The sequence below is a fragment of the Nelumbo lutea genome, chromosome 1 (genome assembly GCF_056320005.1).
Source record: "Nelumbo lutea isolate HS-2025 chromosome 1, American lotus-T2T, whole genome shotgun sequence".
NCBI classification, from domain to species: Eukaryota; Viridiplantae; Streptophyta; class Magnoliopsida; order Proteales; family Nelumbonaceae; genus Nelumbo; species Nelumbo lutea.
This window is the reverse complement of record NC_142684.1, coordinates 173,451,801-173,469,006: the sequence shown is the minus strand read 5'-3', so window position 1 is coordinate 173,469,006 and position 17,206 is coordinate 173,451,801. Positions and strand designations below refer to the sequence as shown.

The 17,206-nt window shown below is 37.5% G+C and overlaps 2 protein-coding genes across 3 annotated transcripts in view; one reads left to right on the top strand and one right to left on the bottom strand.

Annotated features, from left to right (window-relative positions):
- Nucleotides 1-9,223, bottom strand: part of LOC148879265 (Metallopeptidase M24 family protein) — a 29,881-nt gene extending 20,658 nt beyond the window's left edge. For both annotated transcript variants that reach the window (XM_088960750.1, XM_088960751.1), the window contains exons 1-7: nt 8,870-9,223; nt 8,536-8,661; nt 7,965-8,084; nt 7,353-7,628; nt 6,221-6,393; nt 5,243-5,497; nt 882-1,033 (exon numbers count right to left, since the gene is read on the bottom strand). In XM_088960750.1, coding sequence (XP_088816876.1) covers nt 882-1,033; nt 5,243-5,497; nt 6,221-6,393; nt 7,353-7,628; nt 7,965-8,084; nt 8,536-8,661; nt 8,870-9,223 — 1,456 coding nt within the window. The remainder of the gene's footprint in view (nt 1-881; nt 1,034-5,242; nt 5,498-6,220; nt 6,394-7,352; nt 7,629-7,964; nt 8,085-8,535; nt 8,662-8,869) is intronic.
- A 378-nt stretch (nt 9,224-9,601) lies between these two features.
- On the top strand, nt 9,602-12,302 carry AXR4 (alpha/beta-Hydrolases superfamily protein). The gene is made up of 2 exons (XM_088960752.1): nt 9,602-10,789; nt 11,710-12,302. Exons 1-2 carry the CDS (start codon nt 9,602-9,604, stop codon nt 11,950-11,952), a joined length of 1,431 nt encoding a protein of 476 aa, XP_088816878.1. The 3' UTR covers nt 11,953-12,302.
- Nucleotides 12,303-17,206: the final 4,904 nt, after the last annotated feature.

Here is a 17,206-nt window from a genome sequence, read left to right as displayed (position 1 = left end):
AAATGGTAAATAATGGCAACAGCGGTCATTATTTAATGAAAGCTAATCATCATAGTACCATCGCTATAGCACCATATCATATAACGTGTTTCCTTTTTTTGATCATCATTATCTAAGCCTTGTCCCAACTATATTGGTTGGCTACATGAATCCTGTTCAACCATTCTGTTTCAGTTCAGATGTTTTCCTTTTTGATAACTGATCAAAATTTCACTAATATATTATTATGTATAGACTATACAGTTGTACAAAAAGGCAGAAACAGTAATATTCAGAAAAGACCTTTACCCTTTGGACCAGAGTGTTATACCAGTTAAATTAAAATTTGGCCCTTTCAAGCCAAAAATTTCTTTCAAAGACAAAGCCATAAGGAAACTGCTAGCATTTGTACAATAATCCCTTTAAAGCTTCATAGAATCACCAAAATATCTGACTCAGAATTAAAGGGACCATCACCACCACCACCACAAGAAAAAAAAAAAAAAGAAGCTTGGAGAAAGCCCTTTTGTTCTACAATAATTGGATATAGTGATTGCATAAGAAGATCATCATCTTGATCTTGGTTAAAAATAAATTGGAAGTTATTTGTGCCCAATTTCACTGGTATTTTACCCTGATAAAGGGTAGATCCATGAGATCAATTTTTACCATTCAACTTGAAACAAAGCAACCAAAATTAATAGATGGGAACTTTTTTGTTACCCCTCATACATCAAATAATGGAGCCTAAGGGGCACCACAAATTAAAGGTTTTTATCAATTGTTCCCCCAAACCTGTAAGAAATATGCTGCTAACTGGAAAAAGAAGAGGCGACACTTCATGTTCAAAGTGAATGTGCTAAAAAGGAAGATTTTTTTTTTTTTTTTTGCATTAAACATACCACTAATAGTATCAAAACTTGTATCCATAAAACCAGCCTGCTTTGCTCGGAATTCGAGAAGTTTGTCTGCAACTTGTACTTCTGTAAGTACCACATTATTATGAATTTCCTCCTCTAGCCAAGCCCAAAACTGTGACAGCGCAGCTGCATCCCTGTAGGGAAGTGGAAAAGAAAATACTTATAAGATGCTCAAAAGATCCTTTTCTTGTTAGTGGTGCCATAGATAATTTAACCAAAAGCTATTTAATTAGATATGACCAGAAGTTATAAACATATGGTCAAACCATTGAATCTGAAAGCCAAGAATAGCCATTTATTCTTGTTCGCTATATTGAAAGTAAGATCAAATTACAGACACTGCTGAGAATCATTCTTATCCCCCAAATTCTAGGAAAAGATGCTCAGTCTTGGACAAGGTATCATGAGAAAGGAACGTTGAATATGGTGCAACCACTTTAAATTTCCAATCTTTAATTTCTTATTTGCTATGTATTTTATGTTATTAATGTAGTTAGGACTGTCAATGGACTCCAAAAGTCCAATACCCGATTCAATAACTGATCCTATTATCCCACATTTGGATGTTAGAACTTGCACCCAATTAATAACAGTTCAGATGCAGATTCAACCCCAACCAATCTGATCAAAATAACTAATAAATTATATACATGCATAGACATTATATACAATTATATAAAATTTATAACTAATAAATTTAAAATATTATATTTATATAAATTTAATAAATATGTATAAGTTAAAAAATAAGTAATTTCTCAAAACTTTTTTAATTTTTTCTTCATTTTAAGTATAATAAGTTGGAGGATTAAATCTAAATGTGATTTGAGCATGGTTTAAAATGTCCCTAAATTTCCTAATATTTCCACTTCCATGGGTAGTGACACGAAATTTTATTGGAATCAACATATTCCCTAGTGAACACTACCACCACTATGTGGAGTAAAAGAGAGTTCCATGGCATACTTCCATTTCCTTGGATAGCGACAAGAAATTTTACGAATTGACATATTCCCCAATGAACATTCTATCATGTAGTTTTGATTAATCAGGTTTATAGAACAACTTCAAAATGCATTCTTTTGTCTATAACCTTAGTTTCTTAGCTTTATTTAATGATTTCGAACAAGATAAAAATTTAAAAAGGGATTTTTGGATCTGACAACCCTTGATCTTTGCCAAAAAAAAACTAAATTATACCCTAAAGAATTAAAAGGGTCATTTTTGCTCTCAAATTATGATGAAAAGTCCACTTTAAGGCAAAAATAGACAATGTTAGAGACATCGTTGATGAATCCATTATAGACAATGAATAAAATAATAAAGCATGCTCACATGGCATTGCTCAAGTTTGAAAAGGCCACTTTAATAAAGTTAGTTAAGTAAATTATTTCAGGGTCTATGATGGTATACAGTTAATTAAGTAAATTAAATAAATTACACTAATTAAGACAACTAAATTAAGCCAACTATATAAATTAATCAATTGAATAAGTAAATTAAATTAATTAAGGAAACTAAGTTAACTTAGTAAACTAAATAAACAAAGCTAATCGATCTAAGTAAATTAAGTAAATTAAGCAAAGTTTTAAAAACCGATCAAAATACAAAATTGCTTTGGCCAGGTTTTTTGGGTCAGCGATTTGATCACCTGGTTTGAACAGATCAGCATGTGATGTTTTGAAAAAAAAAAAAAATTAAAATAAAAGTAACCTGAAAACCATTCATTAGGTTGTACAATTTAGTAGTTCAATTGTCTGGGCCAGCAGTTTGCTAACCAAAACCGATTCAACATTTTTTTTGGGGAAATTCCGGGCTGAGTATAAAATGTAATCAGACAATTGACTGGATCTTGGGTCAAATGGCTCAACCACTTGGGTCAACAATGATTTTAAAACCATGCAATTAAGTGAATTAACTAATTGATTAAGTAAATTAAGTCAACTAAGTAAATTAACTATTTAATTAAGTCAATTAGGTAAATAGAGTAAATAAATAATCAACACTAATTAAGGTAAATTAAGTAACTCAATTAAGAAAATTGAGTTACTAAGTTAACTAGAAGTGCCCATAAAAAACTGAAAAACTGAACCAAGAAAATCAAATGAAAAAATCTGGTTAACCAAACCGATCGCTTTGGTTTTGGTATAATATTTTTTAAAAACTGAAGGACCAGTCCAGCTTTCGGTTAACCTAAAAAAATACAACTGGTTAATCGGTTGATTTGGTTTCGGTTTCGGTTTTTGCTTTGAACAAGTACCCCATGGTTCAGTTAACGCAACCATGAGCACCCCTAAAGTTAACTAAATTAATTAAGTAAATTAAGTGATTGCTAATTTACTATTAGTTAAGCTAATCAGGTTAGTGTTTAATTAATAATTTACTCTTAATAATTGCTAATTATTTACTATCAAATTAATTATTGTTAATTTAATGACTCTATTTTGATAAAACCCTTGAAGTAATTTACTTCATGGTTAATAAAATTTAATTTTTAACTAATAGATTTTTTTCAACATCTAGAGTGGCCTTTTCGAACTTTAGGGTCTAAAGTAGCCTGTAATTTCCCAAAATTTTTTTTTGACTTAAGCAGTGCACATAAACATGCTTTATTATTTATTTATTGTCTAACGAATCTGTTGACAACATCTCTAACACCATCTATTTTTGTCTTAAAGTGACTTTTCCACCATAGTTTGATGACGAAAATGGCCCTTCTAATTCTTTAGGGTCTAAAGTGGTTTTTTTTTTTTTTTTTGGCAAAGATGTGCCTATGCTTCTTTTATCATCTCATAAAATATCATTCTATACTTTTGCATATTTTACAATGTTTCCACCATGTCTATAATTTTTACAATATTTCTGGCTTTTCTGACATGTTTCCTATATTTAGATGACTGACATTTCCACCAACACCAATATTTTAAACCTTGGATCTGAGTTAGACCCAATTACAACCCTAATGTAGTTCCAATTTCCAAATTACTATTTATTTTCTGGTTCCATAATTTCTAAAGTTTAACCACCTGGGAAATTGTGGAACCTGAATACCTGCGATATGCCACTTACCAGGGTACGCTGCATAGGATTTCTCCTAGATGCATGAAAGAGGGTAGCACACCTTAATTAAACATAATATTTTCATTGGCATCATCTATAAATGAATGTGTCCAATCTGATTGTGGAAAGGGATTGCAAGGAGGTCCTTAGTTATATCTTTGGGTACCACACTAGATGATCAAAGAAGTTATATCTTTCACATCCAATTTGAACTGCTCATTCAGATGGACACCTCTCTCAAGTCTCAACTAATACTTTAGTTAATATCCTTGCAAGAAAAATGGAATAACCATGGACCAGTTTCTGTGGAGGACACCACATACAGGTACTGAAGCAAATCCAATTTAACTGTAGCAGAAAATCAATGATGCTTGGCAGCTTTGAGCTGTTTGTAATAATGCCTTCTCTCCATTTTGTTTGGATACAGAGAAGTTTCTCCTTTCCTTCATAATTAAAACAATTCAAGAATAAATAAACAATGTGTCCAATGGATGAAAATATGTAAGAGTTAGTTTCATTTTAGTAGCTCATTTTTCATATATCACACTTATGAACTTCTTTGTTGCCAATAAATTCTCTATTTTATCATTAGGTCCCAATGAACATGCAGGATTGATGGGCTTGTGAGAATATCATTGCATACTCTCTTATCATCTTCTACTTCTTCTATGTTCTTTTCCTCTTTTCTCTATGAACCACAATTTCTTAATTTTTTTTTTTTTTTACATTGGCAGTGAGTTTAAACATTCTATGCACCTAGAGTGCCTCTTTGGCATGCCATAGAATTTTGAGGTACCTCGAGGTCAAGGAAATACAGGGTGTTGAATCCCCATAATAAGATGGGAGATCTATTCCCATATACTGTATATTCATTGCAGATAATTATTGAACTAGAAGAGTAAAGCAGAACATGAATGATACAGAAATAATTTACAGAACACAGTAGAAAGCTAAGGCGCATGGCACTTGTGAGTTGACTTGGTAACAGCCTCTCATGCAGAGGAAAGGATTAAAAATTGATAAGGCAATTTTCTTCCTCTTTTTCTTTTCCCTATATGTCTACCTCCCCCCAAAAGCATGTGTTCTCATAATTGATGAAATTTAAGGAAGTAAAATGAATCTCCATCTTGCAAAATACTACTTGAGAGGTGCTACTTCATTTTGATACTGGCACATGTGACCATGTCAATATTAGAAAATTCTGAGCAGCTTGGCCATGCTTGGCAAAAAGAAAATAACTATTTCAATAAAAAATAAGTGGTTCCAGTAAAAGGATATATCACCTTAAATGAGAATTTTGCATTCCTTCCAGTTCAGCAGGATTTTTCACTGCCTTTGCAAAGGTGACAGGAGAAACCTTGTAAATTCCAACAGGTCCTTCAGATTCACCAATTAGCTCTTCATGTTTCCCTTTATTATTTTTGCCTTTCTTCTGAAGATTTCCAAGAAATTTATCACAAGCAGATCTATAGGTTGCGACTATGGCTGCATTTACACTTGATGTATCCAACCAAAGTTGTGCTCCTTTTGTAGCCAAACTGAAAAGAAAATTATGATTTAAAATACAATGGTGATAGAAGGATCCTTGTCATGCTATATGTGTGGGAGATTATGAATTCAGAACCTAAACTGCAACAGAACTTGTTGCATGCATGCATGCCAATGCACTATAACTTAGATGGTTCAATCAAGAGACCTACAGAATCCTACTCATACACATGACAAGTTTACTGCTTTGAAAATCATATTGCAGGATAGAAGCAACCACAGAAAATAAACATGTGTCTTCCTTTTTTTATTCTGAAACAACTTGAACTAGCAGGAGAAGAAAGGCCCACTATTTTCCAAACAACAATGGTCTTAAAAAGTTGCTTTAACTTAAATATTGAGCTTAAATGAATGTTTTTTCATTGAGTTTGCCATGAGCAAACAGATTGGCATGAAATATTTGTCAGGAAAGTAATAGTATAATCCAATAATATGATTGTTTCCCATTGCTTCTTTGTCACTGTTATACATATATTATTTGAGGGTGTTTTTGTCTTTTATAAACCAGGCACAACCTCAGTGAAAAAACAAAATATTTCCCAAATTATAATGATAAAAACTAATACACTAAGAACTTTCCATTCTACTATTAATTAAGGTGAAACTGGTTATCAAAAATTGTATATACCAATCACCACACAGCGGAACTATTGTTGTCTAGATACTGCCTAAGCTTCTTAATTATCTTTAATTCTTGAGCCACCAAACATTACCTTTCTATTTCAGAAAGAATGGATTCATATGGTCTCAACTCTACTCCTGAGTTCTTCAAATGATCCATCACTTCCTTGGAGACTTTAGAATTATCAATAAACAGTTTGGCCCCATCAATCTCTACGATTAAGTAGGCATACACCACAGGTGAATGTGGAACATCATTTCCTCTCTACAAGTAAGATAAAAATACATTAATTGCATTAAATATAGAAATAGGATATCAATGAACATAACCACTAAAAATTTAGAAAGGGGGAACAGATAGCATAGATAACAAGGGCATCAAGAAGAAATTTCCAGGGAAAGCAGTTAGGCAAACCCTTATTATACTAAAGCTACTTGTGCTTTATGCATATTTAAAGAAACCAAACAAAGCCATAGAATGTCACAAAATCCAAGTTAAATTGTTTGTTTTTTTAATACAGCAGTTTTCCAACTTGAACAGAATTACTCTAGCAGATTCACAGGGACTGAGATCCACCAAATCCTTAAACTGTGCAGATTAATTGGTGAAAGGAGATTTACATGTAATAATAGGGTAGCTTACAAGAAGGACAGGATCTTGGAAATATAGACACATTATGATGGAGATCAAGAAGCTGGCTATAGACTTTATATAGATGGACCTTGTGATCAGCCAACTTCTTGAAAGATGGATTAGCAAAACAGGGAACAACCAGATTCTTGGGGTTTAATTCCCAGGGGGGATTTGTAAAACAAATACAGTGGGGTTGGAGGAGGGAGTTTGGATGAGCTACCGACATGCGGTCCCAACAACTCCCCAACTAGCCATTGCAGCCATACATCAGGAACATCTCCCCATGAATGACAAGGGAGATGGTCCCAATGTGCAGCTGCAGTGGTCCATTGAGAGAGTGTTGGGAGCGTTCTGTTGGTAGCAGATCCCTACCCTGGGGGAAGGGGCTAGCTGACTATTGGGGTGCTTGGTACACTGCTGTATTCTAACTATTCTTTTTCATTTAATTAATAAATCCATTGGTTGTTACCAATCAAAAAAATACAGCAGCATTCCAACAATATTTGGTCTTCATGCCTACAGATACATGTGTCTACCATGACAAGAGAAAAACCATTTAGAACATATAGGAAGTTAGCTATGAGGATTACCAGGTTCAACAACCAAGCAACCTCATCAAGCATAGAAATAACAATTGCAGAACAACCCACTTCAACAAGATCAGATCTTAGGGAAGACAACTTTGATGAGACATCAACACCGGCATACTTGATGTTGTGCACTCTAATTGGTTTTTGAGGAGGCTTCGGTCTTGATTCTTTCCATATCTTGTCCACTAGATTCAAATCATACAAGTAAACCAATTGATGGTTCCTCTTAGAAATGGTATCTTTAAGTTCCTCTGCTGCATCAGAAGAAAAAAGAAACTGCTCCCTTCACAAAATCAAAGAAAATATGGCATAAGACACTGTGCAAGGTGAAGAAGAATGCCATGCAGCTACTAGATTTTGAAAATAATTGACACCGCAAAGTTTAATAATAAATTGTAGGCTAATCTAGACTAGAAGTGCTTTACAAATTTCAAATTAAAATGAAAACAATTTTCATTGTAGAACTTAATAAGAAAGGAACATAATTGGAGTATTGGATCAATAATTGAATGTTTTCTGTTTCAACAGTATAGTATGTTGGTCTGCCTACGTCATTAATATACAACCAAAATTTAAGGATAAGTCCACATTAGGAGGTGACAAATAACTCACAGGATCTACGCCAACTCTGCAACCAGGAACTAGAACCTCATTAAGCCATTCACCAGTAGTAGGGACTCCAAAGTTGCCAGCACGCATGAGAATCCAACTAGGGCTTAACTGCTTTTCTGCCTATTGAGGAGAGAGGTCCGTGGAGTCAAAACACAGAAGGCATAAGATGTTAAAATGAACTTATGGCTCAGTTTGGAAGGAGTACAAATACAAATATGTAGAGTGCAAAACCTGGTATTTTGTATTATTTTGTATCTATTTGTACTGTACATATTTGTATTTGTACTCTTTCCAAACTGAGCCTATATTCCATTTCCTAACTGAACTAAGAGAGGAATAGAAAACCAATAAGAATAAGCTTGATGGAAATAAGAGAACAATTAAGACGTAATTTCACTGTAACTGACTTGAACATTTTAGATGAACCTAAATATCAGCCAAGTGCATATGGAACCAGAGTCCATTGTTCCTCAACATGCATGTAGCATATAACAAGAAATTTGAAAATCGAATTGAATTGAATTACAATTACAATTACATCTTCTTCCTATTATCAATGTGTCCCCCAAACCTGAAGAAAATAACGCCCATCAGTCCAAAGAGCTGCTTTATCCTTTGTGACAACAGCAGTTCCTGCACTACCAGTAAATCCAGATATATATGTCCGCCTCATAAAGCACTCAGCAATGAACTCACTCTGTGGACAGCAGATGAAAAACAATTAATTAAAGATGAGCAGGAGTCCATAAAAGCAACATGACACTTAGTAGGTCCCTTTCCAGAATAAGAGTAAGAACCCTCTACTCTACTATTAGACGCACCATGAAATTCATCATCGTCATGCACGGGAAGAAATTTGTGCATAAAACCAAACAAATACTGAAGAAAAAAATGAAAAGCCAAACCTGGTGAGGATCTTGGGAAGGGATAATATAAGCATCAATTCCAACCCCGGGCCTGGAGAAGAGCTCCCGGAGAGCGCGAAGTTTCTCGTCGGGTTTCGAATCATCACGCTTCTTCTGTATCTCTGACGAGGGTTTGGCAGTGATCGAACCACAGCTCCGGACGACCAAAAGTTGGAGATTCGGGGATCTTCTGTGGATTCTTTGTTGGGTTTTAATCCTCCCAAAAAACGGAACTGATAGAGAGAGGAAGTGAAGGCAGCGAGCTTGTAAGTTCGAAGAGACAGCCATGGCTGTCGAAAACGTTTTGGGGTGATACAGTGGAGGTATTGCCGTCATTGCTGCCGTTGCTTCCATCCCTCTCTCTCTCTCTTGCTCTTTAAAAAGGATCGAATAGAGAACCAGAGAAGATCAGAATATTTGTCCAATGTTGTGTGGATAAGACTAAACTTCTGATTATTTAATTGGAGGTTCATATAAATGGGTGATATTGGCCGTATGATTCATGGACTTCCCAAGTTCCCATCATTCGGAATGTTATGCACTTCACACTTTACGTTAGTGGACCCCAGTGGAGACCAAGCCTCCAACACACGCGAGAAAAAGTCTTTAATCTGAAGAACTTTTCCCGGACAGGCTTCTTTACAGATTTTACGGTACAAAACTGAGAGAACACTCTACTTTGAAGCTTGAAAGCGGTTCATCTGTTCTCGCAACACCTTGGGGCTTCCACTAATGGCGATTATAACAGAAGAACCAGAAGAGAAGGAAGAACCAAGGCCCTTGCAGAAGAAGCAAAAACCTTCCTCATCTTCAAAACCGGGTACGGGTGGTAAAGATTCTCCCACTGCAAACGCATTCCTCTTCTGGGCTTATTTCACTCTCGGTGTTTCTCTCATCACTCTCCTCTTCGTATTTCTCTCTTCACTAACTCCACGGAACGATAAATCATGGTTTTTAAGCTTACCCGACGATTTGCGCTTTCATTATTCCAAGGGTAGAACAATTAAAGTCCAGGTGAACCCAAATCGGTCTCCTATTGAAGTTTTTGCAATAGAAGACGGTCCCAGAGGTGGAGAAGCCGTATTAATTGTCCATGGATTAGGTTGTAGCTCGTATTCTTTCCGCGAAGTGGTTCGGTCCTTGGGCTCCAGTGGAATTTATGCTGTTGCGATCGATCTCCCAGGTTCTGGTTTCTCTGATAAGTCTGCATTGGAGGAGGATGAAAGATGGACTGGGGTATTGGGTAGGTTCTGGGATGTTTATAGTGATATTAAGGAGAAGGGTTTGTTTTGGGGATTCGATCAGCTCGTCGAAACAGGGCAAATTCCTTATGAAGAAAATAAAATCAGGGTTTCCACGAGGAAGAGTATTAAACCCTTGCAGTTGAGATCTGAGGAAATGGGTCGAATCATAGGGCAAGTGATCGATGCGATGGGTCTCGCTCCTGTGCACTTGGTTTTGCACGATTCAGCTGTGGGGATGACTGCCGGTTGGATTATGGAGAATTCAGGATCAGTGAGTAGCCTAACTCTTGTTGATTCTGCTGCAAAGTCCATAGCTTTGCCGTTGTGGGCACTAGAAATGCCGGTTATCAGAGAGTTTGTATTGGGGTTTTCATTTACTTATTTGGGATTTCTAAGATCGTGTTGCTCAAGATCAATTAATTCATCAGCTGCAGAAGCTCATAGGGTTCTTTTGAAGGGTAGGGATGGTAGGAGAGCAGTTGTTGGAACAGGGAAAGCTCTGAATTACAGCTTCAATCTGGGTGAATGGGCCAGTTCAGAGGCAGTAAAGGGTGTACCACTTCAAGTGCTTTGGTCTAGCCATTGGTCTGAAGCATGGAGTGAAGAGGGACGTCATGTTGCTGATACTCTTCCGGAGGTGACATTTGTCCGGCATTCTGGTGGGCGGTGGCCTCAGGTGAGAATTGAATTACTTGTAAGAGCACAAATCAAGAATTAATTGTTAGATAAATTAAAACCTATTATGTCTTCCGGCAACAATCAAACTGAATCCTGATCATGTCTTCTATCGTTTACAGGTTTTCATAGAAATGTGCAGCTATAGTCTAGTCAAATATTGTGTTTCTGTGTACCATCCTTCATGAATTTATAGACAAGGTCCATAAGCATGCTTCTGGAGATTATCCAGTTGTTGGAAAACATCTCTTCTTGGATGGACCACTTCAAAAAATAAAACTAATTCATTAGTCCATGTCATTGAAATTAAAATCCACAATTTTGAACAGCTGCATAGATTTTTTTATGGGCATCACAGGTACATGAATGAATGAAATAATATTCAGCAAAAGGTTTTTATCCATTAGGTATGCATATTTTATTTTACCATTGAACTGCTACCAATTCAAGAGGTATTCCACAAATTGAAGAAACTGAAATTAGCTGCTTGGTCACATTTGTGTATGGAAAGAATTGACTGGATGTACATTGTATAGTTAGTTGGTTTACTAGTTTACTAGTTTTGGGGTTGACTGGGAACAACATCCCAACCACTTAGGGACCACAATCTTTGATGAATCACCATTACCTGAATCCTGCACGATACCATATCCAAATATGACCATTGCAAGTGATTTTGCAAACCAACTGATCATCATTTCTGGTGTCTGATATCATCATTTTGTACACTATTCATGTTCAATATTTGTTTTGGTGTTGATACAACAAGTTAATTGTTCATATGAGTGTAGGATTCTTTTGGTTATTTATTGTTGATTCTTTTCTCTTAGAAATCATATGAGTGTAGGATGATCAATAATCTCATTTGTTACTGTGATTTTTTACCACATTATTTTTGTTGCTATTCCGATGTCCTACCAGGAGGATGCGGCAGATGAAATAGCTGATATTATTGTCCAGTTCATACACTCGTTGCCCAAATCCATCAGACAAGTTGAGGAAGAGCCCATTCCTGAGCATATTCAAAAGATGCTTGATGAAGCAAAACGTAGTGGTCATGAACATCATCATGGTCATGGTGGACATGACCACCATGGGAATCATGATCATGTTCATGCTGGCTACATGGATGCTTATGGTCTAGGTCATGGCTGGGGAAGTTGATCTATAGTTTTCAGTTTGCAAGTGGATGGAAAACTGGATTTAAGATCTCTAGCTATGTATGCTGATGGCGAAGCTGCTAGGTGACACTTCCCTTTTATCAATTTGAATGCAAAGCTTGTCTCCTTGAAGGATTTTTTTTTTTCTTTTCTTTTTTTTTTTTTTGGAAGATATGGTACTCCTATGGATCTTCAGAGCTATAGTTGGGTAGGTTTCATTTTTTCAAAGGTTATTAAGCTAGTCATTTGTAGCATGTAGCTCATTTCTCTTCTCTTTATTCTCTTTCTTGGAAGTTATTTAATAGTTGAACTTTGAAAAGAAAATTACAAAGATTGGCTTGTTCTGCCTTCTAATATCTGTTATTGATGGGTGGTTTTCCTTCTAAATTTTCAAATTATGTATAGAGAATAATATTATGGTTGGTTAGTGGTTACATAAATTATGTACTTCAGTGTGATCTAATTGGTGGGCATTTTGTTTCTCCACCTTTTGATCAACATTCAACCATGGAGATTGGGCTCAGCTCAACATCTAAGAGATACTTCTATCTATTCTATCTATTCAGTTAGCCCTTTGTAGACTTGTTCATGGGTCGGGTAGCCTGATGGCCCGGCCCGACCCGCACCCCGGTTGAGTTTGGTCATGTAATTAGGCCTGCGGGCTTGACCTCGGGCCTAACACAGTAAGCCCGACTATGTTTCGGGCCAGGCTCGGGGTTTTTCAAAAAAGCCCGGCCCGACTCAGCATTATATATTTTATAAAATATATAATATGTATTTTATATATTATATAAAATATATAAATAATATAATATTTATAAAAATATATTATTAACATGTGTATTATATGTACTGTACACAGGCTTAGTACCCGTAGGGGTATTTTCGTAATTCTGTATACATATTGTTATGTACGGCCAGAACAGTATAAATAGAAAGCTTCACTCGACTGAAGCTAAGTTTGGTTGAGGCCTTAACTCAGTTGCCTCTTATTCTTCTTCCTTTTCTCCTTCTTCTTTCTTCTTCTTTTCTCCTTCTTTTCTTCTTCTTCTTGGTCTCCTGCTTAACATGGTATCAGAGCAGGTTCGTCCAGGCCTAGAAAACAACTAGCCGAGGTCTCTCTCCTCTGTTGCGAAGGAGCTATAGTACTGATGCTCGAAGACAAGGAAGAGGAAGCTTTTCTAGTGCTGCGGTTAGTCTCCACTGCCGAGTAGGGCTCTACTACAAGTATGCTGACTGTTCAACTTCCTAGCACAGAAAAAGGGTTCGACTACATGTATTTTTGCTGGTAACCGGGTTGCTTCGACTAAGAGGACTGTAGAAATCCATCCCAGATGTTCGAAGGAAGGCTCTGACCTGAAGGGGAGTTCGAGTTCATGACTGAACTGCCTATTGCAATCTGACCTGAAGGGAAGTTCGAGTTCATGACTGTTGACTATGCTGCCTATTGCTGGTACTGAGATTTTTTTTTTCTCTCTTCCTGTTTATGGCTTCTTGCACGACTGTTAATGTTCTAGAATCTGAGTAGGGATTGTTCCCCTTCCACCAATTGTATGTTGCCCTAGTCTGCACTCTAAGGGGCTATTGATGAACCCTAGAACTTGAGTGACTGTTCGACTGCCCTGGAAAGTGGATATCAGTCGATTAGGTATGGTGAATCACCACTCGTATTGCTGCTCCTACTATGCCTTGTTTTTTGGGCTGAGAAGCTGTATCAAAGTTGTGAACTGTAGGTCTTTCAGACCTGGTTACATTGCATGTGCAGTTCGTATGGTGTTTTGTGGACTCCTACACAGTGTAGGTGATAAACCCTAGTACTGCAGTTGCAGTGTTTGTGCTTGGTTCTCTGTGGGGCCGAAAATCAGCAAGTGTCTTGTTGTGGATTGTTGCAGATCTGTAAGATTGTGCTTTGGTTTTGTGTATTTCTGAACTAAGAATCATGAGTAGTGAAGATTTAGCTACATCCGGAATCTCCACAATGCTGAATGGAATGAGTGGGAACAGTGATCTATCCTTCCCTATGGCTGTTGTTCCTCTTGACGGGTTAAACTACCTAGAGTGGTCAAGGGGGATCAAGCTATATATAACTGCAAGGGGAAAAGTAGGCTACATAAATGGAAGAATTAAATAACCACCTTCTAGAAATGCAAAACATGATAAATGGGATCAGGAGAACAATATGGTTATGTCATGGCTTTTGATCTCCATGCAACCTCAAATAAGGAAGAACTTCATGTGGGCTGAAACTGCAAATGAGATATGGGATCAGGCAAAGTCCACATATTCTGAACTCCAACACTATGCCAAAATTTATCAATTACAAGCAGCTTCATCTACTTGTAAACAGGGGGAGAGGAGTTTATCAATTTATTACTCTGACCTGACAATTGTTTGGAAGGAGCTGGACCATTACCAGAACATTGAGTGGAAGTGTGAGGAAGATGCAAAATTGTATAAGAAACTTGTCTCACAGCAAAGGGTGTTTACCTTTTTACATGGTCTCAATCCTATCTATGAACCCATCAGAGTACAAATTCTAAGTTCTAAGGATCTTCCTTCAATTCAGGAGGTCTATGCTCTTGTCTAGTTTGAAGAGAGTAGAAGGAACTTGATGAACAGCACTGGAGGGGATGCAATTGTGTTGGCAGCAAAGGGAAGTCCCACTACTAGTGGTGGACCTTCTTTCAAGAAAGGGGATCTCCAGAAGAAAGCAGAAGATAAAGAAAAATTGTGGTGCACTAATTGTCAGAAGCCCCGACACACCAAAGATACTTGTTGGGATCTCCATGGGAAACTGAAGTGGGCTCAGGATTTACCTAAGAAGCAAGGATCAGATGGTATTAGAAGACCCGGGCAGCAAGGTACCAAGAAACACCACATGGCCAATATGGTTACTCGGGAGAATCAGCCCTCCACCTCAACTGTGACTCAACCATGAAAGAATGGTAGGATCCATCTAAATGGATGCCATGAGGGTTGCGGAATGGGTGGGCGAATTTCAAAAATTTTCCTACCTTCTTCCAACTGGGAATCATATTCCCTAAATTTATAATACAATATTCAATGATCCTATTTGAACCATAATCGAACAAGATCTGAACCAAAAAGAAAAGGGAGGAGTTATACTTGATCCAACGAAACAGTATCTCCCAAAGTTGGTGTTTTCTGCAAAGCTGATGTCAAGAAACAATTTCTTGATTTCTTTCTTCTACAAAGATCAAATCTTGCAAGAAGGAATGGCGGCGGCTGGAGGAGAACTCCTGGGACGAAGATGGTTGAATTGCCTCTCTTCTCTCTGGAGTGTGAATGAGATCTAATCTCAATTCGTAGGATGCTTTCTTGCTTGCCACCCTTGGTTCGAAATCTGATATTTTTCTCTCTTAGGGTTTTTTCCTCTTTTCTTCTTGATTAAGAAACCTCCTAATTAGGAGTTATCCCAATCCAAATCAGTATTTGGATAGGGGATGATCTTAATCATTTCTACAGATTAAGTTAGCTTACTCCTGATCTTATCAGGAGGTTACCAGATTCAAATCTGATTTGAATTTGGTCTCCTTGAGTGGATAAGGTTAAAGGCCCAATCCTTTTACTAACATTAATCTCAGATCCGCTCCATAGATGGGTGATCATATCAGCCCAGCTCGAAATGGGTTTTTGGCCCATTAAGTGTTCAGTACTTAACTAGTTTCCAATCTGCTACCCAATTGGGCTTCTTTGTATGGCGTGGGACCCAAGCATTGATCTACACACCAGTCACATGGGTTCGGCCCAGCCGAATTCACTGAAAAGCTCAGTGAACCCCTGAGCCCATCACATGAACCCCATGGGCCCAACACTTACATTAAGTGGTCCCTGAGCCAAACCATCTTATAAAAACCCAGGGACTGTGGGCAGGTGCAAGATTAGCCCATCAGGTACTATCCTAAATGGTCTTACACTTAACCTCTCAGCCCTTAATGATCAAGCACTACCCGACAATAGAGGACCTCTCCCTTGACTACAAGGAACAGTGCCACCCTCTCCACTCACATGGACCCCGGGAATTAAAACCATTTGCAAACATTTTGAAACCGTACATATACATATATATTTTTTAATTTTGCAAAACAAAATTCCAACGATTGAAATCAACTGCTGGCAGTTTGGTTTCCATCAGAGAGAGTGTCTTCCCGATCATTACCTTTGTCCAACAAAGGGGCTAATCCTGTTACTATGATCACCCACTCAGATGAATTCTCAGATTGTCCCAACATACCTAGGTTTTGATCCCTGCTAAAGATCTCACTGATTGGTATATCAAAAACAACCTGATCCGACACCTAGTGAAGTATCATAATCGAGTCTAAGGGTCAGGTGTAACTTTCCAGTTTTGCCCATTTGTCTCCAAGGTCCAGGGCAACACTGGAAATCTGGTCCGGTTCAAAGGATTCGAGTAAATCCCATATTGCATGTGCCTTGGGTCTTACCCTGGTGGCCGAGACAGGCCATCCCAACACTTGGTGGCACACCAGTATCAGCCTTGGCAGGATAAATCTCCCCAGACTTATCCAATGGCTGTGAACATTTAAAACTAACACGAGTCTCTATAAATGTCTAGTTTTAGGGTCTTACACAGAATTATACCAAACAACATGAATCAAATATGCACTTTATTTATTTACACTAAATGTCAAAAGTACATCAAATCGGATTGAAGCTAAGGGCATACAAAACTGTCTAACAAACCACCGCATGGCCAACATAACTACTCTGGATCTGACCCAAGAGAGGATATTGTCAACTCCTTCCGTGACCATTTGGAGCTTTATGGTAGAACAATTCGCTAGATGGATGCTCCTCCCACCACCTCTTTTGCATCCACATCAGGTAATCCTGCCACAGCTTTCCATGTTGCTTCTCACGACCTTGACTCTCCATGGATCATTGATTTTGGAGCGTTAAAACACATGACTGGTATGTCCTCTTTCTTCCAAACTTATCACCCTCTTTCCGGAAGAGATAAAGCGAGACTAGCTGATGGATCATACTCTCCCATAGCTAGTCAAGGAACTCTCTCTCTTCCCCTCGGCCTTACTCTTCCTAATGTTCTTCATGTTCCAAAATTTCCTATGAATTTGTTTTCAGTCAGTAGTGTTACAAATTCCTTAAATTGTTCCATGACTTTTTTCCCTTTCTATTGTGTGATTCAGGATCTAGCCTCGGGGAGGACGATTGGTAGGGGTCGTATGGTTGATGGACTCTATATGCTAGAGAATACG